Source organism: Gymnoscopelus microlampas, assembly GCF_963454915.1.
Source record: "Gymnoscopelus microlampas genome assembly, chromosome: 20".
In the NCBI taxonomy this organism is placed as follows: domain Eukaryota; kingdom Metazoa; phylum Chordata; class Actinopteri; order Myctophiformes; family Myctophidae; genus Gymnoscopelus; species Gymnoscopelus microlampas.
Window position 1 is genome coordinate 9,659,324 of NC_139957.1, and position 22,756 is coordinate 9,682,079.

At 40.7% G+C, this 22,756-nt stretch overlaps 1 protein-coding gene across 2 annotated transcripts; it reads left to right on the forward strand.

The window, feature by feature from the left end:
- The first annotated feature begins 13,898 nt into the window (after positions 1-13,898).
- LOC311036384 (G-protein coupled receptor family C group 6 member A-like) lies at positions 13,899-20,159 on the forward strand. 2 transcript variants are annotated; one of them, XM_084045027.1, is made up of 7 exons: positions 13,899-14,066; positions 14,437-14,737; positions 14,949-15,758; positions 16,201-16,410; positions 16,511-16,628; positions 18,290-18,310; positions 18,461-20,159. In XM_084045027.1, the coding sequence occupies exons 1-7, from the start codon at positions 13,912-13,914 to the stop codon at positions 19,231-19,233; spliced, it is 2,388 nt and encodes a 795-aa protein (XP_083901153.1). In that variant the 5' UTR covers positions 13,899-13,911; the 3' UTR covers positions 19,234-20,159. The 2 variants fall into 2 exon arrangements, with proteins under 2 accessions (XP_083901153.1, XP_083901152.1); XM_084045026.1 differs by having other exon boundaries at positions 18,290-20,159.
- The last annotated feature ends 2,597 nt before the right edge of the window (positions 20,160-22,756 follow it).

Consider the following 22,756-nt stretch of genomic DNA (forward strand, 5'->3'; position numbering starts at 1 on the left):
ATCACTGAAGGAGCCCTTTGCCAGTTTGGTGGAAGAGACGCTCAACCAAAACATAATCTATTGAAATCATGTTCTTAGCCATTAGCCAACTTGACACAAGTACTTGAAACTTGGCAAAAGTACAACCTGCCATTGTTGACACATTGTAGACAAAGAACATGTGGTCATCTTTCCCTGCATCCTTTCCAGCTGTCCACACTCAATTCCCCACTAAATAATCTAGTCAATTACAACCTAAAACAGCGTCTTATTGGCTTAACACGGTAACATCATTGTATGAAAGAGCCTTTGACCAGTTGCTCTTGTTCCTATTAAAAGTCATGGAACCCATAAACATGTGGCCCATGCCTGTCTGCATCAGTTCAACCTTCCCATGCCTACAACTCATCCGAGATGATTTTAAACATGGACTGTCCTATACTACTGAAAACCCCAAAAAACATTTATCCAGAAGAGCTGATCTCAAGTGTGTCCACAATAGCTCCTCATCAGCTCTTGCTGTCTTGACTGAAATATATTGGAGTTGTGTTTGGCTAAATCCGGTTTCGCTTGGATGCTTTGTTTTCCAAAGACCTCCAAAGTTTCCAAATGGTCAATTAAGTAGACAACGCAATTGGAATTCATGGGAAGCGTGATGCACTGCACCGAATCAAAGGCAATCTATTAACAAAAAAAGGAGATTCTTACGTGAGCATGTTTTCTTGTCCACATTCAAGGCATAGCCCACTCGACACTGGCAGATGTATGAGTCACCACTGTCTACACATATATGCTCGCAGTCATGACCCAGGGCACATGCACCCGCACCTGAGAAAAGACACTTCCATTGTTTGATTGACTTAGTATGTTAACATCATGGACCAGCTGTTTGGTCATAGCCCTTACAAGTCAGGGAATCTCACTAGCTCTTTCTATGGCTAAAAAGGTATTGACTGTAAAATAAATCAGTAGCCTAATGCTAGGATGCTTTGAAGCTTCCAACACAATTTTAAAATGGTCAATTAAGCATCACAGAAGGATCCATTGAGCAGTTATGGAGACAGAGAAAAAAAAAAAGGGGGGGGGGATTTTCAAGTGTGTCCAGAAGACAGTCTGCCTCGCCAGACAAACATGAGATGATTTCACGTTTGCCCGTTTCAGTTTCCTTTATAATAAGTCATGGAACCTACAGTACAGGCATGTGCTCCATGCCTGTGTTTTAGATCCAGTCTCCCATTTAGTGAAACAGAGCTGATCTCAAGCGTATCCCAGAGGGATAGCGCAAAGTGCATCACCACTCACCGGCTCTTGCTTTCTCACTGGGGGGGGTTTTAGAGCCATTTTTGTCCAAATGCCAGTTATGCCTGGAAAATGTTGAAGCTCTGAGTGTTGTTTAGAAATGCTCCGTTCAGGAGACAACATAATGGGGATCCGTGAGAAACCTGATACACTGCACCACAACAAACAATGAAAAAGTTTGAGACGCTTACGTGAGCATGTTTTCTTGTCTGTGTTTAACACGTATCCTGCTCGACACTGGCAGACATACGAAGCGCCACTGTTGATACATATATGCTGGCAGTCATGTTCCTGGGCACATGCATCAAAACCTGAAATGAGACAATGGCTTTTTTTCTGTTTGGCGTATAGCCTCATAATAGCATTGCAAGAAGCCTGTGCCCTGTGTTGGAGACTTGTGATTGGTGATAGTTAGAAGTAGTAGAACACATAGTCATGTGCTCCATGCCCCTCTCAATCAGTGTCAGTCTCCCACGTCTGCTGCTCACTCAAGCTGAACTCAACACTGACCTAGACGACAGTTTCTTTCAAAGTGTGTGTGTGTGTAATAAAATAAAACTAATTTCAACCTGGCATCCCTATTTTGGGCATTACGTGTCATTACTGTCAAAAGCTTTCAAAAACATTCTAAAATGTAAAAAAAAAAGGCTGAAATAGCTGATCTACAAGCTCATAATTCATTGCGGTGCGGCACATTGTGAGCTTGTAGATCGATTATTTTGGCTATTTTCGTGTTTTTTTTGTTGTTGCCATTTCACAATAGGGGGCCGCAGCCAGAGGCTATGGCTAATTGGGTGTCCTATAGGCATGGAAGGGTTAATGTCTGGATGCTTTAAAGCTCCAAAGACCATTTTGAAATGGTCAGTTGTACATCACTGAAGGAGCCCTTTGCCAGTTTGGTGGAAGAGACGCTCAACCAAAACATAATCTATTGAAATCATGTTCTTAGCCATTAGCCAACTTGACACAAGTACTTGAAACTTGGCAAAAGTACAACCTGCCATTGTTGACACATTGTAGACAAAGAACATGTCATCTTTCCCTGCATCCTTTCCAGCTGTCCACACTCAATTCCCCACTAAATAATCTAGTCAATTACAACCTAAAACATAAGATCACAGTGCAAATGTCCTGTATTTGTACATGTATTTCATTCAAACTTATGAACGCAAGGGGAATCTGTGGAAAACCTGAGATTTTCCACAACTGCACAAGCTGTCAAAAAGGTCAGGATTCTTACGTGTGCACGTTTTCTTGTCCGCGTTCATGATATAGCCCACTCGACATTGGCAGATGTACGAGTCGCCACGGTTGACACATATGTGCTGACAGTTGTGGCCAAGGGCACACGCATCCGGACCTTGAAAAGAAACACTTCCATATTTGACTGGGTTTGCCTGAAGACAGTCTGCCTCGCCAGACAAACATGAGATGATTTCACGTTTGCCCGTTTCAGTTTCCTTTATAATAAGTCATGGAACCTATAGGCATGTGCTCCATGCCTGTGTTTTAGATCCAGTCTCCCATTTAGTGAAACAGAGCTGATCTCAAGCGTATCCCAGAGGGATAGCGCAAAGTGCATCACCACTCACCGGCTCTTGCTTTCTCACTGGGGGGGGGGGGGGGTTTAGAGCCATTTTTGTCCAAATGCCAGTTATGCCTGGAAAATGTTGAAGCTCTGAGTGTTGTTTAGAAATGCTCCGTTCAGGAGACAACATAATGGGGATCCGTGAGAAACCTGATACACTGCGCACCACAACAAACAATGAAAAAGTTTGAGACGCTTACGTGAGCATGTTTTCTTGTCTGTGTTTAACACGTATCCTGCTCGACACTGGCAGACATACGAAGCGCCACTGTTGATACATATATGCTGGCAGTCATGTTCCTGGGCACATGCATCAAAACCTGAAATGAGACAATGGCTTTTTTTTCTGTTTGGCGTATAGCCTCATAATAGCATTGCAAGAAGCCTGTGCCCTGTGTTGGAGACTTGTGATTGGTGATAGTTAGAAGTAGTAGAACACATAGTCATGTGCTCCATGCCCCTCTCAATCAGTGTCAGTCTCCCACGTCTGCTGCTCACTCAAGCTGAACTCAACACTGACCTAGACCACAGTTTCTTTCAAAGTGTGTGTGTGTGTGTGTGTGTGTGTGTGTGTGTGTGTGTGTGTGTGTAATAAAATAAAACTAATTTCAACCTGGCATCCCTATTTTGGGCATTACGTGTCATTACTGTCAAAAGCTTTCAAAAACATTCTAAAATGCTGAAATAGCTGATCTACAAGCTCACAATGCATTGCGGTGCGGCACATTGTGAGCTTGTAGATCGGTTATTTTGGCTATTTTCGTGTTTTTTTTTGGTTGTTTTCTTCCGCCATTTCACAATAGTGGGCCACAGCCAGAGGCTATGGCTAATTGGGTGTCCTATAGGCATGGAAGGGTTAATGTCTGGATGCTTTAAAGCTCCAAAGACCATTTTGAAATGGTCAGTTGTACATCACTGAAGGAGCCCTTTGCCAGTTTGGTGGAAGAGACGCTCAACCAAAACATAATCTATTGAAATCATGTTCTTAGCCATTAGCCAACTTGACACAAGTACTTGAAACTTGGCAAAAGTACAACCTGCCATTGTTGACACATTGTAGACAAAGAACATGTCATCTTTCCCTGCATCCTTTCCAGCTGTCCACACTCAATTCCCCACTAAATAATCTAGTCAATTACAACCTAAAACATAAGATCACAGTGCAAATGTCCTGTATTTGTACATGTATTTCATTCAAACTTATGAACGCAAGGGGAATCTGTGGAAAACCTGAGATTTTCCACAACTGCACAAGCTGTCAAAAAGGTCAGGATTCTTACGTGTGCACGTTTTCTTGTCCGCGTTCATGATATAGCCCGCTCGACATTGGCAGATGTACGAGTCGCCACGGTTGACACATATGTGCTGACAGTTGTGTCCAAGGGCACACGCATCCGGACCTTGAAAAGAAACACTTCCATATTTGACTGGGTTTGCCTGAAGACAGTCTGCCTCGCCAGACAAACATGAGATGATTTCACGTTTGCCCGTTTCAGTTTCCTTTATAATAAGTCATGGAACCTATAGGCATGTGCTCCATGCCTGTGTTTTAGATCCAGTCTCCCATTTAGTGAAACAGAGCTGATCTCAAGCGTATCCCAGAGGGATAGCGCAAAGTGCATCACCACTCACCGGCTCTTGCTTTCTCACTGGGGGGGGGGGGGGTTTAGAGCCATTTTTGTCCAAATGCCAGTTATGCCTGGAAAATGTTGAAGCTCTGAGTGTTGTTTAGAAATGCTCCGTTCAGGAGACAACATAATGGGGATCCGTGAGAAACCTGATACACTGCACCACAACAAACAATGAAAAAGTTTGAGACGCTTACGTGAGCATGTTTTCTTGTCTGTGTTTAACACGTATCCTGCTCGACACTGGCAGACATACGAAGCGCCACTGTTGATACATATATGCTGGCAGTCATGTTCCTGGGCACATGCATCAAAACCTGAAATGAGACAATGGCTTTTTTTCTGTTTGGCGTATAGCCTCATAATAGCATTGCAAGAAGCCTGTGCCCTGTGTTGGAGACTTGTGATTGGTGATAGTTAGAAGTAGTAGAACACATAGTCATGTGCTCCATGCCCCTCTCAATCAGTGTCAGTCTCCCACGTCTGCTGCTCACTCAAGCTGAACTCAACACTGACCTAGACCACAGTTTCTTTCAAAGTGTGTGTGTGTGTGTGTGTGTGTGTGTGTGTGTGTAATAAAATAAAACTAATTTCAACCTGGCATCCCTATTTTGGGCATTACGTGTCATTACTGTCAAAAGCTTTCAAAAACATTCTAAAATGCTGAAATAGCTGATCTACAAGCTCACAATGCATTGCGGTGCGGCACATTGTGAGCTTGTAGATCGGTTATTTTGGCTATTTTCGTGTTTTTTTTTCCGTTGTTTTCTTCCGCCATTTCACAATAGGGGGCCGCAGCCAGAGGCTATGGCTAATTGGGGGTCCTATAGGCATGGAAGGGTTTGGAAATCTAATGTCTGGATGCTTTAAAGCTCCAAAGACCATTTTGAAATGGTCAGTTGTACATCACTGAAGGAGCCCTTTGCCAGTTTGGTGGAAGAGACGCTCAACCAAAACATAATCTATTGAAATCATGTTCTTAGCCATAGCCAACTTGACACAAGTACTTGAAACTTGGCAAAAGTACAACCTGCCATTGTTGACAAATTGTAGACAAAGAACATGTGGTCATCTTTCCCTGCATCCTTTCCAGCTGTCCACACTCAATTCCACACTAAATAATCTAGTCAATTACAACCTAAAACATAAGATCACAGTGCAAATGTCCTGTATTTGTACATGTATTTCATTCAAACTTATGAACGTAAGGGGAATCTGTGGAAAACCTCAGATTTTCCACGACTGCACAAGCTGTCAAAAAGGTCAGGATTCTTACGTGTGCACGTTTTCTTGTCCGCGTTCATGATATAGCCCGATCGACATTGGCAGATGTACGAGTCGCCACGGTTGACACATATGTGCTGACAGCTGTGTCCAAGGGCACACGCATCCGGACCTTGAAAAGAAACACTTCCACATTTGACTGGGTTTGCCTGAAGACATCATTAATCCGGTATTATTGAGGTATTAGTATTTAAGTATTTGTTATTTAAATAAAACACTTTTAGATTTCAAAATTATATCAAATTAGGTTTCAAAGTTACTTCATCAGTCATTAGAGTGGGAGTGCAAAAGTAATTCACATCAACCACATTTGTGCCAATGTTTTTTTTTTCTATGTGTAATGGATCATCAGATTCAAAAGCTACATTTAATTCGCCCAAAATAATGTTTAATTTGTTGTTTGTGCCATGAGCACATTCACAGAGAATGTTAAAATTATGCCTGCGATAAATACTTATATATATATTTATATATATATTATATATATTTATATATTTTTTTTCCAATGCAAATTAATCACTGATGCATTTTTGGATTGTTTATTCGTCACTCTCCCAGTGTGTAAAAAACAACCACTTGAACCCTAACATCCCTATTGTCGGGCGAACATTCAGCGAAAATAGGTGCTCTACAAGCTCACAACGAATCACGACATGATGGGTTGTGAGCTTGTATATTACCTATTTCTTTGGCAAAGTGATTTGGTGTAGAGGGGGAAAAGGAGGTTTAGATCCCTGGGATACTCTGGTCAAAGAAGTATATAGGGTTTAAGTGGTTACGTCCTTGTGGTTAACTTTGTCCTCGTGTTCAAATGCTACCGTTCAGCTAATTCAAAAGCAAGCTTTGAATGTGCGTAATTGGTACCACGGCAGTCTTAATACAGTGCTGAAACAAGCTGAAAGCCAGGAAAGCCCTTGGTTATAACGCATAGCATTTCTTAGCACTCTTTAGTATAGCGGTTATTAAGTTCTGTTTGGGTGGTGTCAAAGATTGAGGAGAAAGAACCAGATAGATGTTGATAAATCTTGATATTTATAAATGAAAAATAAAAATCTCTATCTTCTAATCTTCAGGACAACTGCTCTATTTACTGGCGTTTTTCAATCCAGTTTCACCCTCTAAGTTCTACTAGTTGCCATTTCCCAGAATCCAAAATCACCCAAATTCATTGTCAGTAACGTACAGCATGAGACAGAAAGATGCAGCATTGCCAACAGCCTGCAAGCAGTCATATAGGCTACGACATGAAATATTCAAAAGCAACTTAAAAGAAATGAGCTACAGTAGCTCTTCAGACATCTTTTCTGAACACCTTTCCTTTTCCTTAAATTTTACTAACTGTCAGAAGAGGACTTTGGCGACATGGGATACAAAGATGTTAATGTGTGTTGATACACTGGTGAGCAAAATGCATAATACTGAATTGTTCATTTAAAAGGTGTTTATATAACTATACTGTCCATATTAGTTTTTGTTCTTGCCAATAATCTATCTGCTTTCTAATATTCATAAAGTTGATTGGAAATTGCTAGACCGGCAATCACAACTCTAATGTTCTCTGATTTAATCTCATATTCTAGATAAATTGACTGGGTCCAGGTTAGTTTGCCTTCACCTAACTTACTGGTTATTGAGGCTCCATCAGATATTTCAGTCCAAGCGAATGCAGCAGCTGGTCGCCACATCAGGCAGCTGAGCAGGGCGCAAGGCGCAAGGCGAAAGGCACGGTTTAGCGATCAGCGTGAACAATATGAGCATCGCCACATAAGGTTTCCACCATTTTAAAGCCGTCAACTAATCAGGGCTGACTCCGAGTTGGTAGGTCAGCCAGTGGTCATAGTTGTGTCTTCTTCTTTAATCTGGTTAGTAGCCCGTCCGTACTGCACACATTTACAGTAATCATCTTGGACACTACAATTAGTGACTGGCCCTTTCGGAGGAGTAAACAAGTGGCGGTAAATCACCAGTGTTACCTTTGCACTTGTTCTGAATCCTAAAGAAGAGGACGGTTGACTTTAGAATGGAGATCGCCTTCTATGGTGGTGCTGCCCATAGATTCACGTGTGACTGTGAATGTAACGGGACAAATCGGACATACCAGTGTTTAGGCCTAATCCGGGGATATCCGCACTCCCCTCATCATCCTTACCACACAAGGTTTCCCTAAATTTGGAAGTGAGCTTCTCCATGACACCATAGGTCTCCACATAGAAGACGTGCTCATCCAGTGGGAGGCTGGCCATCTGGCGGAGAGACTCCATGTCAGCTCTGTCCACTCCGACCGCGTAGATTTCAATCCCTGACGCCCGGGCTGCCGCCGCTACGTCCTCCACCTTGTCCTGGGGTCTCCCATCCGTCACTATGATGGCCACTTTGGCAATGGACATCGAGCTAGGGCGCGCTCCAGACTCCACGGTGAACGCTTGGTCCATGGCAGTCTTGATGGCCATGCCTGTCATTGTGCCTGAAGAGAGGGGCTCGATGCCAGCAAGGGCCTGCTTTAGGGCGCTCTTGTCAAAATAGGTATTCAGCAGGAAATCGATCTGCACAGTGCTAGCGTAGTTGACAAGGCCCACTCGTGTAGAATCGGAACCGATCTCCAAGCTGTCCACCAAGATTTGCAGGAACTCCTTGGCCTTATTGAATTCAGCAGGGCGCACACTGCGGGAGCTGTCTATGATGAAAACCAGGTCTATAGGTCGATTCCTACAATTTGTGGTTGCTGTAGGAGACAAAGATGAATAGAGATCATTTTTAAATACGGCAACATTTATTGTGTTTTATCATTTTGATTAAAAGTACAAGAGCCTTGATAAGTGTGCCTTTCTAGGCCGGTAAGACCTGCAATTCATGTCACAAGAGCAGAGAGAAAAGGATTTGAATCTATGGTTATATCTGTAACACTCAAACAAAATAAACTGAAATATAGCTGCTATTTAGGTCTATTAACCACTTGAACCAAAGCATCCCTATTCTGGGGGGAAAGTTCACCAAAAATAGCCGATCCACAACGCATCGCTTTGCAACACATTGAGAGCTTGTAGATCGGCTACTTTTATCAAATATATTTGGTGAAGAGGGGAAAAAGCTGTCCAAATACAGTATGTAATTCAGGTCAGTTTTACTAGAGGGTTTAAGTGGTTTCAGAGGGGAGGATGAGGAGGAAGATGGACACTATCCTGGAGAACCCCTACCACCAGCACACCACCTGTGCCTTGTGCCAGTCGCAATCAGGCTCCAAAATAGACTGTGCATAACTGTATTTCTCTTTTCCAGAAGATGGCATAAACATTTCCTGTTCTGGGTCAGTTTCCCATAGCTTCCTTTGATTGGCTCAGCTGCACATTTGATCTGGAAACTCACGACACCTTCACTATGTGTTTCAAATATGCTGCCGAGCCATAAACTGACCCAGAACAGAAAATGTTTATGCCATCTTTTGTTACTTTCGTTACTGACTATCCGCTCCTGCATGGACTCTGATGCACTTGCACACAGATTACTAGGATGTACACTGCCATACTGTGACAGATGCCCATTAAGGATAACGGTTGAGAGGTAGTTCATTCTATGATTGTTGATAGATTGTACATTCATCCAGATATCCACTGTTGAAGGTCTGCTGAGAGACTGTATATATATTCATTCTCATATTCACTTTGGATGGGCTGTGTACACATATGCATTCTTAATCAGTGGTGATAAATGTAATTATGTTATAGATGTATATTAATTAATATACATAGAGTATATTAAATATGCAATTCATATTTAAAATATGTTAATTAAAGGTAGGGTAAGTGACAAAAAAAAGAAAGTGTTAAAAAGTTAAAGCACTATATCCTGATATCATTGCTATAGAGTGTTTGTTCAGTAACAGGGGTCTCCCGATCTCTCCAGCTCTTTAATAAACAGAAAATACATATTCAGGTAGGTTGCCAATTTCAGCTAATCAGGAGAGAGCAGTCAGAGCACCCATTCATCAACTAAAAATGTATTAGTGTTCCAGTTCCAATTTTATCTGCTCATGTCTATGTGTCATTACTTCCAAGTTCACTTGTTTATCCTGTATCCTGTATAATAATAATAGCTTGGATTTATATAGCGCCTTTCAGAAACCCAAGGACGCTTTGTGAATTATCGATGTATGAATTATCTCTCCTGATTGGATAAAATTGGTATCCTGACCTTTTACTAAAAAGAGCTGGAGAGATGAGGAGACCCCTGTTACTAAACAAACACTCTATCAATATCAAATATAGAGCTATTCAACATTTATTCTAACATAAAGAAAATCTTTTACCTTACCTTTAAATAGTGGCCACCATTTTTTTGTAATATTATGACGTATTATTTAATATGTCATATAGTCTAATCATTATTTTCAATTACGTTTTAAGGCAAGACCACACCAATGCAACTCCTTGTACTGCCATTGGGGATAATGGTTGCAAGTTGTTGCAAGTAGTTGCATGTTGCAATAAGTTGTTGCATTGGTGTGGACGGCATGCATGGCCTTAAGGCCTATATTTCTATTGCTACAAATTGATACTAACCTGAGAATAGACAGTCATTTTGAGCATAAACAATAAGTTGATAGGTAAATGTATGTCTGGTGAGTGACAACAATGATGTAGCTACTATAGCTGCCAATACCATGCATGTTCAAACTATTATTTACATTATTTCTGACTATTTTCCATCCAAAGCATAGGCTACATTTATAATTTTTTTGTACATTTTGGAACAAAATAGCTAATTTAACAGTGAGGTGCCCCACAATGTTGAGGTGCCCCAACACGACCTGTATTCGATCATATCCAGTAGCCCTGGATGCCTTCTAACATTGGTTCTCAAAGTGGGGTCCGGGGACCCCCAGGGGCTATTGAGGGGGTTCCAGGGGGTCCCTAGCTAAATGATGGATAGGAACCAAATGGACCCTTATGGGTCTGTAACTCTGAGAGTGTACAAATGGAACCAAATGGACCCTAACGGGTCCATTTGTACACTCTCAGAGTTAAATTAACATTGATTTTACGATATGAATTGGGGTCCCACCCAGAGATATAAATGCCTTTAAATGAGGGTCTGTAGCCCTAATGCATGTCAAACTGGGGGTCCTTGAAATTAAAATGGTTGAGAATCACTGCTAGAGCTGTAAAAAATCTTCTCTTATGGGGGTCCCTGGCTTATCATTTCAAATGGGGGTCCACGGGCTAACAAGTCTCAATTTGGGGGTCCCTGCCATGAAAAAGTTTGAGAACCACTACTGCCTTGTAAAAGATGTACCAACCTCCACGGTCCCGTCCACGTGCACGGTGCGACAGGTGGTTGTTGACAGTGACGGCGGGCTGCTGAGCCTGGATGCTCGGTCCATAACCTTGGCTTAATGTCGTGCGATCGCGCTGACCTGGACGATCATCAACGCCCTGACCGGTCGTTTCACTGGACAGAACGTGACGATCGTACGCTTGTTCAACCGACTTGACATCTCGGAGAGTCTGATGTTGTTGACCTCTTCTCGAAGAGAACAGTGGAGACACCGGCGAAATGGGTCTGACCACAACGTGCCTGTGGGTTTGGTGAGGTGGTCCGTGATGATGACCATAACGTGGCTGTGTCCCCTCTGTCCCCGACGCCAGGATGCCAATGAACCAGACAAGTGCGATCATTAGTAACGTCATTCTATGATCTGTTTTCTATAAGCTCCCAGGTGCAAAGTGGGCCCTGATCTGATCTGAAGGAGGGGACAGCATTTATATGTCCACAGACACATGCCAATGATGCCATGAGTCGTGGGTGTTGAACTACCCAATCCTGAGGGACTTGGGGAGGTGCAGTGGAAGGACATGTTCAGTGGTGGGAAAAGTACTCACATTTTTTAACTTTAAGTAAAAGTATCAAGAAAGAAATAGTGTCACAAGTAAAAGTCCCAGAATTCCAAATTTACTTGAGTAAATGTACAAAAGTATTGGTATTAAAAATGTACTTAAAGTACCAAAAGTAGAACTAGCCTAGGCTACTCATTGTGCAGAATGTCCCATTTCACAAGTTTTTAAATGTTTAAAAAGCTTTTGAAAATAGCCGATCTACAAGCTCACATGCTTGAATGTGTCGCAGGCATTGTGAGCTTGTAGATCGGCTATTTTCAAATGGCCAAAATGTATGGTTAATGTATGTTTTGTAATAATAATCAAAATCTACAAAGTAGGCGAACTAACTAAAGTTTTCAAATAATTGTAGTGGAGTAAAAGTATAATATTTGCCTCTGAGGTGTAGTGGAGTTAAAGTAAATTGAGGTATTTGAAATACTCCAGTAAAGTAAAAAAAAGACCTCAAAATTGTACTGAAGTGCAGTACTTGAGTAAATGTACTTAGTTACTTTACACCACTGGTGTTATCCCGAACCCGTCCCAACTTGGGGTGTCAAACCACAATACGAGGTGCTCCAGTCCAGTACAAAGTCCAGTATTTAACATTTAAATAAAGGTTAAATAAACATAGTCCAAGTAACTGAGATGAGTATTTTCTCAGTTTGTAAACACCTGTAGGCTACTACTGTCTGCCAGAAAAGGGGGAGGAAAGGGGCGGCCACTTTATACAATAACTCTGACATCTAGTGGCACGCCTAAGCAAGCACAGGTTACCCAGATTAAATGGCTCAAACAGGACCCCCATAACTCTGAGAGTGTACAAATGGAACCAAATGGACCCTTATGGGTCCATTTGGTTCCATGTGTACACTCTCAGAGTTACACACCCCGTAAAGGTCCATTTGGAACCCCCTCAAGGAACCATGAGGGTCCCTGGACCACACTTTGAGACCCACTGGTGTTTCCAATGAGCCAACATGCACAACATCAGCCCCCTGAGTCTGTTTGACCAGAATGGAACAGAGCCTTAATCAGTATTATTGGTAACACCTGTTAAGGAGAGGTCTAATTTCTTTCCATTCCAATATGGCTGCTGTGCATAGAGCCTAGTTGACAGAAGTCCCCAGGTGGTCTACACTAAGCCCCCCCCCCCTTTCCACTTTACAACAAATATGCTTATTATGTTCACCCCACATGTGGTTAAACATATTCCACCTTTACCATAAATTGAAAGGCAAGATAAATGGAGGATTGGCACTTTTATTTCAAAGCAAATCATACACACTGTCCCAGAAGAATCCAGTTGCTTTATTTGTAAGATTATACTGTAAACACTGGCTTAGCTCGCCTTAGATTAAATGCAGCATTAAATAAAGGCAAAATAGTAATAATTCCACTATCGCAATGAGCGATGCACCAAAAGATGGATGGTGCACCACCACTTCTACAGTATACAGTATGTCAAGTCTAAGCCGTGTCATATTGGCACTGTTCCCATAGATTATGATAATACTGAACATTATGACAGTTTTTATCAGTGGTGTAAAGTAATTAAGTACATTTACTCAAGTACTGTACTTAAGTACAATGTTTAGGTCTTTTTACTTTACTGGAGTATTTCCAATTTTCAATACCTTTACTTCTACTCCACTACAACTCAGAGGCAAACATTGTACTTTTACTCCTCTACAATTATTTGAAAACTTTAGTTACTAGTTACTTTGCAGATATAAATTATTATATTATAAAACATACATTAACCACTTTAGCCCTATTTTATACCTAGGCTATTTGAAAATAGCCGATCTACAAGCTCACAACGTGTCGCATCTGTGAGCCTGTAGATCTGCTTTTTCAAACATTTTAGTACTTTTACTTTTGGTACTTTAAGTATGTTTTGATGCCAATATGTTTGTACTTTTACTCAAGTAACATTTTGAACACAGGCCTTTTAGTTGTAACAGAGTATTTTTCTAAAGTAAAATACCTGAGTATTTCTTCCCCCACTGTTTTTTTATTACCAGAGAAGTATAATTTTCATCAACACAACAGTTTATTGTTCCCTTGGTTTATTGTTCCCATGGCTTCAGGAAGAGCAAGTGGATCATGATATAACACTGCAGATAATATGATAATGCAAATATATCTGACTTCCTCTTGCTGCTGCAGCTCTTCCCCAGAAGCCCTTCATTTAAACTAACGCATGGGTACATACATAGCACAACTTTGTGGTACTAAGGTGTGGTACAAAGTGTCCACAATGTGGCCGTTATTACTATTTGTAAGTGTCTTGTCTCCACTTTGCTCTTGTTCAACAATGGTGTCTGCTCCTGGGGACATAATCATCGGAGGACTGTTCCCTATTCATTTGGAAACTAATAAAACCAAAGAGCCGTGGCCTGGTCCCTGCTATAAGTGAGTACATGTTTGACAAAAAGTAGTTGCATTGTTTGAACAAAAGGGACTTGAACTTACTGTTGTATAAACAACAGGAACATAAAACATGTGGATTTTTTTGTTGTTGAAAAAATGAACTTAATGAGGTATGGTCTTAACATGTTTTGACTCAATAAAGTATTAAAAATATATATAATAATACAGTTGTGGATACTGTCAAATCCTGAGTGTTCATTTACAATTGCAAATCAAACGAAATGGACCCGGAACCATTTGGTTTGATTCACATACTCAGATTTACAAATGGGTAAGGGTCCATTTGGTTCCAGTTGTACACTCTCAGAGTTAAAATAACCGTGGGGATTTTACTGTTCACTCTATGTTGCAGCTATGATTTCCAGATGTTCCTCAGAGCTCAAGTGATGATCTTTACTATCCAAGAAATAAACCAGCGCACGCCAAACGTTTTGCCCAATGTGACGCTTGGATATGAAATATATGACACTTGTGGAGATGTGACAAATGCCATCAATCATACCCTCAGCCTGCTGTATGGCAGACCAGATAACACGAGCGACTGTGAGCCCTATGATCTATCTAATCCGCGTGTTAAAATAGTGATTGGTGAGAGGTCTTCAGAGGTGTCAATCGCTGTGTCACGACTCCTTGCTCTGTCATCAGTACCTCAGGTGTGTTTTTATGAATTTGTATTAACCATAGTTGAGATCACAAATTACTTTTAGATATGTGATTTTTAGAAGCTAATGAGATTCACATTACAATGACAAACATTATGTAATTTCATGCAAACAATAGGTCATCTCTTTGGTTCCTCAATTCATCACATTTGCAGCTAAAACAGGAACTATCATAACAAACTGATATGGTTTTGTTTTACAGGTAGGCTATGCTTCAACAAGTGAGCTGCTCAGTCGCAAGTACAAGTTCCCCAGTTTTCTACGAACAATTTCCAGTGACGAATATCAAACAATGGCTATTGCTAAGCTGGTGAAGCAGTTCAACTGGGAAATAGTGGGTATCGTGGGAAGTGATGATGAGTATGGCAAGTATGGCTCTGAACGGCTCATTGACCACTTCAAAGACATGAAGAATGTATGTATTGACTTTAAGAAGATCCTGTGTGATGATTTCATCCTCAACAAGCATAAACCAAATGTTACGAAAGAACTGATGGAATTGATAAAGAAGTCCACTGCTGAGGCCATCATCTTGTTCACTAAAGAGGCCAATGTTCATATCATCTTAGAAGAGGCCCTTCGACTGAACCTCAACCGGACTTGGATCGCAAGTGATACTTGGTCCACCTCTAGGTGGATCTCAGAAAAGCCAGAAATGCTGAAGCTTGGGCAGGTCTTTGGATTTGTCTCTAAGAGGAATGAAGTACCTGGTTTCAAAGAATTTCTCGAGGAAATGATCAAGGAAAATACTAGCATCCTTTTAAAAAAACATTTGTCTTACTATCCTCCCTGTCCCACTCCCAAGTCCTCTGATTTGACTGAGAACTGCTCAAAAGAGCAACCTGACCAATGTCGATGTATGGACCCAAACTGCCTGGTGCGTTATATTGACCAGGATGAATCGTACAACATCTACTTGGCTGTCAAAGTCATTGCTGAAGCTCTGAGAAACCTGCTAGGGTGTGGCAACAAAATGTGCACACGTGATCCCCGAAAGTTTACAGCCTTGGAGGTACAATACATTGTAGTACTCACTTTGACTTTTGTAATGTTAGTATTACTTTCAAAAGTCAAAGTCGAAAAGAAACACACATGCACGCACGCACGCATGCACACGCACACGAATGCACAAGCGCACACACACACACACACACACACACACACACACACACACACACACACACACACACACACACACACACACACACACACACACACACACACACACACACACACACACACACACACACACACACACACACACACACTACACAATGACATTAACATACCAACAACGACCAAGATTACACACAACCCAATGCTTCATTTCAGAAGGTTTTGTGAAAGTAACATAGGTCATGCCAAAGTAACATAATGCAACAGTATTGCTTTTAATTGAAATTGATAAGCCATATAGCCTAATCATTTTTTTTGCACACTCATTGCCTCCACAGCTTCTTGAAGAGATCAAGAGAGTCAACACTTCTGTGGATAACATTACACATATAGTCTTTGATCACAACGGAGACCCCAACATTGGCTATGATATCGTTGAATGGGACATGACCGGCAATTCGATTCATGTAAAAAGAATAGGAGAGTATTGGCCATCTGAAAAGATTGAACTTCAAGACGATCTCCTTTGGAAAATGCAGAATGTTACGGTAATGTAAATCTTTCAGGAGCCTATATGGTTTTATCACAACAGATTGTCTAGAAATAGAGGTATTCACTTATTTCATTTATCTTGTTTTATCCTTAAAGGTAACGGCCTTCAACTGTGAAAAAACATGTGCACCGGGATACGAGTTAAAAAGTGATGCCGAGCATTGCTGCAAGAAATGTGTACCTTGTACTGAGAGACATGTGTCCCCTGGAGAAGGTACGTTTTTACATTACTATAGAGGACACTGGTGTCTATGCCAAACCTGTTATGTATTGTTATTGTTACACTTTCAACCTGGCAAACCTTTAAAACAACTAAAAAAGGTTAATAAAAAGAAAGAATGTTAAAGCAGCATTATGTAACTTTCCTCTTCTACCGTGGATTTGAAACCGGTTTCCTGCGCAAGTGCTGATTTTTTTTTACCGTTGAGCTAATTGAGCCGGCCTGCTTGCTCGGGGGCTAAATTGAATGTTGACCATCAGGTCAGAATTCGTGTCAGATCCTGTGTCTAGGTGAGACATGACCTTTGACCCGATCTAAATGTCTCAATAGAAGAGCAGGGAGACAAAATACAACCACCCCAATTGTATTAGTTATATTGTATTAGTACATATTGGACACAAATTACATTTTATTCATTAAAAAGTTACATAGTGAGGCTTTAAAAAGAAGTACAATTTTATTTATTGTACTAAATAGCGAAGATAGTAGATCAGCAATTCTGGCTGTTTCAGAAATAGGGCTTAAAGGACAACTTTGTTTTTTTACAACCAATGTTTATGTTTTAGATTGTAATTAAAGTAAATAAAAGATGAGTGTTAAAAATTTTAAATTTACTGCTTTCTATAGTTTTGGCAATTTTCACAATCTTTTTTTACAGTGTTTTCACAGTGGGCGGGGGCATTCTGTCCGGTGGCTAAATATGTATTTTTTTAACACATTAACCCGGCGTTTTCTTTATTATTATTTACAGTAGCTCTTCTAGCCCCCAATAACTCACATCTGGCCATCTCAGACAGCCGGACCTTTTTTATTGTGTAAAAAAGGCATATTTAGCCACCGGACAGAATGCCCCCGCCCACTGTAAAAAATATTGCAAAAAAATGCTAAAAATATAGAAAGCAGTAAATGAAAAAAAAATTACACTCATCATTTATTTACTTTAATTACAAGCTAAAATATAAACCTTGGTTGTAAAAAACCAAAGTTGTCCTTTAAGTGGTTAAATGTAGAAAAACATCATAGCCTACAGGGTCGTATTGTATGATTGTTTTCCCAAAAAGCAGCATGGCCCATACGAATGAGCCAACATCTTAGACAAAATGTTTATTTAGGGAGGACATATGGGCTATAGAGGGTGCCCTATCCCTATGATCCACTGCTAGAGACAGAGCGTTGGGTACAAGTTTACGGCCCAGAGCCGGCGCGCCCTATTAGGCAGAGTAGGCAGTTGCCTAGGGCGCCACTAGGGGGGGGGGCGCAAAAAAAAAAAAAAAAAAAAACTTTTTTTTTTTTCAGAATCTAGGTGGCGCTGTGGTAGAAAACGGTGGTGGTGCGGGGGGGGGGGGGGGGGGGGGCGCCAGGAAAAATATTGCCTAGGGCGCCAAATTACCTAGCACCGGCACTGTTACGGCCACTGATAGTTTGCATGTTATGTGATCAAAAGACTTAGTTTGGCAGTTCCTCACTCATGTGACAAATACAGTCATCTGTATTCTACATGCATATTTAATTACTTACTCTTCTCAGAAGAAATCAAAGGAATTAAGAACCCTTTATAATTATCTATTTTGTGGTCTGTAATAATGTTAGATAATACTGTATTGAATGTTGTTTTCATTTAGTTCAAATTGCAATGATTTGTTTTATTCCCACAGGTATGGAGTGCACTCCTTGCGGTGAATATCAGTACAGATCTAAAGAAATGGACAAGTGTTTGGATTTGCCCACTGAATTCCTTGAATGGTCTGATTCCTTCGTGGTCATTTTGACCTTCTTTGAAATACTGGGGATCATTGGCACGATTTTGGTGACTGTTTTGTTTGCAGTCCACAGGGAGACTCCAATCGTGAAGGCTGTCGGAGGCTGGCTATGTTTCCTGGAGCTTCTATCTTTGCTCGCCTGCTTCTGTTCTACATTTGCATTCATGGGAAAACCCACTCCACTGTCCTGCCAGGCCGGCTTGCCTGTTTTCGGCATGGCTTACACCCTCTGCGTTTCCTGCATCAAGGCCAACCTCATCCAGATCCTGGTGGGGTTTAACTTTGACCAGAGGGAGGGAAGCTGGCTGAAGAAGCTGAACAAACCCGTGGCTGTGGTGGTCATCTTCTCTGCTCCCCAGGTGGCTCTGTGCGCGCTGTGGCTGACCTATCACCCCCCTTCTCCAAAGAGAGACACTATTCACTCAATTCACTCCTTCATCCTGGAACAGTGTTCCAACGGCTCCAATGGCTCCAATACCTTTTTAATCTCCACGTTGGGCTACATTGCTCTGCTGGCCTTGGTCTGTTTCCTGCTTGCGTTCAAGGGGAAGCGGCTGCCTGATCTGTATAAAAACGCCAGCTTTATCACTATGAGCATGTCGCTGTTTCTAGTGGTATGGATCCTTTTCATTCCCATATACATCTATGTGAACAATAAGTACCTACGGGCCATAGAAGCTGCTGCCATCCTCGTCTCCAGCTACAGCATTCTTGGCTGCCGTTTTATCCCCAAGTGTTACATCATCAAGTTCAGGAAGGAGCTGAATGATGAGACTGCCATCGTTAATTACATCAGAAAGCATTATGAACTGAAAGGCATGTCTATGATGAAATCATAGACCTTTTTGCAGAATACAAATCACAACATGGTCCATTCAGAAATGAGCAGAATGCAGCATTTTCTCGAGTGGGTTCACTTTTGTAGAATTGCATTGATTTGTGAGTTGTGGCACTGATGTTTGTGTTGTTGAATGGACCCGCAGGCCAGCCAGAGCGACCGGCCGGCCGACCGACCGCCTGGCTGGCTGGCTGGCTGACTGACTGACAGTTTGATTCAATTTTAGGTGAGATATATGCCATGCAGTTGGTCAAACTTGATTGATTTAAAAGCCCTCGTGTGTGATTAGAATGATATACGTATAACAGGTCATACACTGCGACAAATACATATTCACTGAAAATGTCAAGGAAAACACAATTAAGATAATTTTTTTTACAAAAAAACATATTTCCATTGTGGTCCAACCATATACTTGGTTTTGACCTAGTGTTGTTTATTGTGATATGTGCTTAGTGTTGTATATGACATGTGTTGTGATAATGATATCCAAAGCTTGTATCAAATACTAATGCCTCTACTGCTGATATAGTGTACTGCTGCCACTAACAGCATGTTGCTGTGTATAATAATGATCTTAAATACACTCTTTTGAACTTTTTCACTAATTTTCCCGGAATGTGTTCAGTCACATAATTACACGTACATGTGATGGCCTTGGAGATGCATCAGCAACATATATTATGACGTATATGATATTATTATTATTTGATTATTCTTTATAATATTATTTTGTAATAGTTTTAATTAATTTTATCTGTGTGCCGAGGGTAGTTTGTAATTAATTAATCTAAAATCAAAGCAATACAATAGATTTTAGTTTGATTCTGAATATAGTATAGTTTAGTTTTTTTGTTAGTTTTTTGTTTTGGGTTTGTTTGTTTTATTTTTCTGTCTATAGAGGACATATTGTGAAAGCCTACTAAACTGCTGAGAACTGTGCAAAAATGTGTGGAATTATTTTTAATAAACATTTGAAATAATGTCGACGGCATTGGTGGGCAGTAATGTTTTATACAACACGCAAAAATACCTAGTTTAAAGAAACATTTTGTTCCCCTCCAAAACAAAAAGTTAGAAATCTCTCCAGTTATGTCTGTGTTGTGGCTTGATCACAAGGTCAGACACTGGAATTTCCCCGCGAAGCGACCCGTTTTGAGTTAGTCAATATAGTAACAGAGTATTTCTACATTGTGGTTATACTTAAGTAAGTCATTGTGAATAACAGTGTAAATGTCTAAATTGTAACTTGTACTTGTAAATGGTATTTGTACTTTTACTCCAGAAACATGTTAGTACTTCTTCCACCACTGGTCCTGGTAGCATTACATTAAAGATCTTCCATAATGCTCATATTCATGTTGTCAATAAAGACACATTCAAAAGCACTATTGTGTCTATTGTATGTTTTAATGAAAATGTTTAACCAGTATATCATATTTTCATGAGATTTCCTGAAAAGTAACAGTTTTGGACAAGGTTTCCACCTGACAGTGACAATGTGATAAAAACAACAGCAACATGCATGTTTGAATATGTAAATTATTAAATAATCATTTAGGTAACATTGTCTCATATGATAGAATATTAGTATGTAGATTATTACTGTTGTGTATACTGTAAAATCCTGAGTGTTCATTTAACTCTAAAAATTACAAATGGGTAATGGTCCATTTGGTTCCATTTGTGCACTCTCAGAGTTGAACTAACCCTGAGGATTTTACTGTTCACTCTCTATTGCAGTTACGATTTACAGATGTTCCTCAGAGCTCAAGTGATGCTCTTTGCTATATAAGAAATAAACCAGCAAATGCCAAACGTGTTGCCTAATGTGACAATTGTAGGCTATATAAAATATATGACACTTGTGGAGATGTGACAAATGTCATCAGACATACCCTCCTCCTGCTGTTTAGCAGACCTGATGACGGTTTGTTGCTTGATCTATCGAATCCATGCGTTAAAATAGTGATTGGTGAGAGGACTTCAGAGGTGTTAATCGCTGTGTCCCGACTCCTTGCTCTGTCATGTACCTCAGTACCTCAGGTGTGTTACTAACCATAGCTGAGAACAAAAGTGACTTTTAGATTTGTATAGAAGCTCATGAGTACATTTACATCATAATGACACACGTGTAAATTAAGGGAAACATAGGTCACCTGGAGGCATTCTCTCTTTGGTTCTCCAATTCATTCATTTGCAGCTAAAACAGGAACTATATTCTAAGAAGCTCAGAACTTGTGACTTGTGACACCGAATGTATTGCTGTTGGATGGACGCACAGGCCAGCCCTATACATGTAAATGTTGCTGACTGACTGACTGACTGACTCACTGATAGGCCATGTGCCTAACTGTCCCAGGTTTCCAGAAGGTGCATGGGCCCATTTACTTTTCTGGTTCAGTATCCTGCAGCTTCATTTGATTGGCTCAGAGGCAGATTTGAACCGTTGACACATGACACCTTCACAGGTGTTTCCGGTTCAATCTGCTGCTGAGACAATTAAACAAACCGAAGTAATATTGTCTTTTACTCCGTAGCCACAAAAAGAAGCCAAATATACACAATGTGTCACGTATCATAATCCAGTGTCCTCATTAATTCCAAAACACATTTTATCTCAAATGTAATTACTTTTCAAAACACTTCCAGTGTAAACATGAATTGAGTATGTGGGGATCTCATTTGAAACAAGCCATTGCGGCTTTCATGAGCGATCCATTTTATTTGACCTTGTATTGTAAACTGTACTTCCATGTGCTTTTTCTCTGCAACCTTCTAAATAAATCAATCAATCAAAACATCAGTATCGTCATACAAATGAGGAATGCGACTGGGTCTGGGACGAGTGTGGAATTCGACTGCTTGCCACTAACACGTTGTTATACATAATCACCTTAAAAGTAGCTACTTACTTACAGTAGCCTGCTTTCTTTGATTCTGAGAATAATTTTGTTTGTTTTTTCATTATAAAAATGTTCCTGAGATGACTAAACTACAGAGAAATTGGTCAAAATGTACATAATTCATTTTATTAAACATTTAAAATGTCTTTGGCATTGTTGTGCAGTTATATTTCATAAAACACATACACATACCTAGTTTAAAAAAAAGAAAAGAAAAAGAAAATAATCTCTGAAACATAAAGTTAGAAATATGTTCAGCTATGTCTGATTTGTGGCTTGATCACCGGTCACCAAAAGGTCAGACACTGGAACTTCCCTTCAGTATTACCTGAACATGACTGACACAAGGTATGATCAATAAGCTCAAAGCAATAGGCTTTGATGACACGTCGGTGAACTGGATGAGATCCTACCTGGAAGGGAGGGAGCAAGTGGTGGAAGTAAACGGCACCCAGTCCCCTCCCCTCCCAGTGACTTGTGGTGTTCCTCAAGGAAGCATACTAGGACCACTACTGTTCCTGATATATGTGAATGATATGTCCTCAGCTTGCGACTGCAAACTGTTCCTGTTCGCAGATGACTCGGCTCTGCTGGTCTCGGACAGGGACAGGCTGCAGG

What these genes read in the sequence shown, in the direction of transcription:
- LOC311036384 (XM_084045026.1), top strand. Translation starts at nt 13,912, where the DNA reads ATGTGGCCGTTATTACTATTTGTAAGTGTCTTGTCTCCACTTTGCTCT. An exon ending in CTCTGTCATCAGTACCTCAG is followed by an intron (nt 14,738 to 14,948) that starts GTGTGTTTTTAT and finishes TTTGTTTTACAG; the next exon opens with GTAGGCTATGCTTCAACAAG. An exon ending in GAAAGTTTACAGCCTTGGAG is followed by an intron (nt 15,759 to 16,200) that starts GTACAATACATT and finishes TTGCCTCCACAG; the next exon opens with CTTCTTGAAGAGATCAAGAG.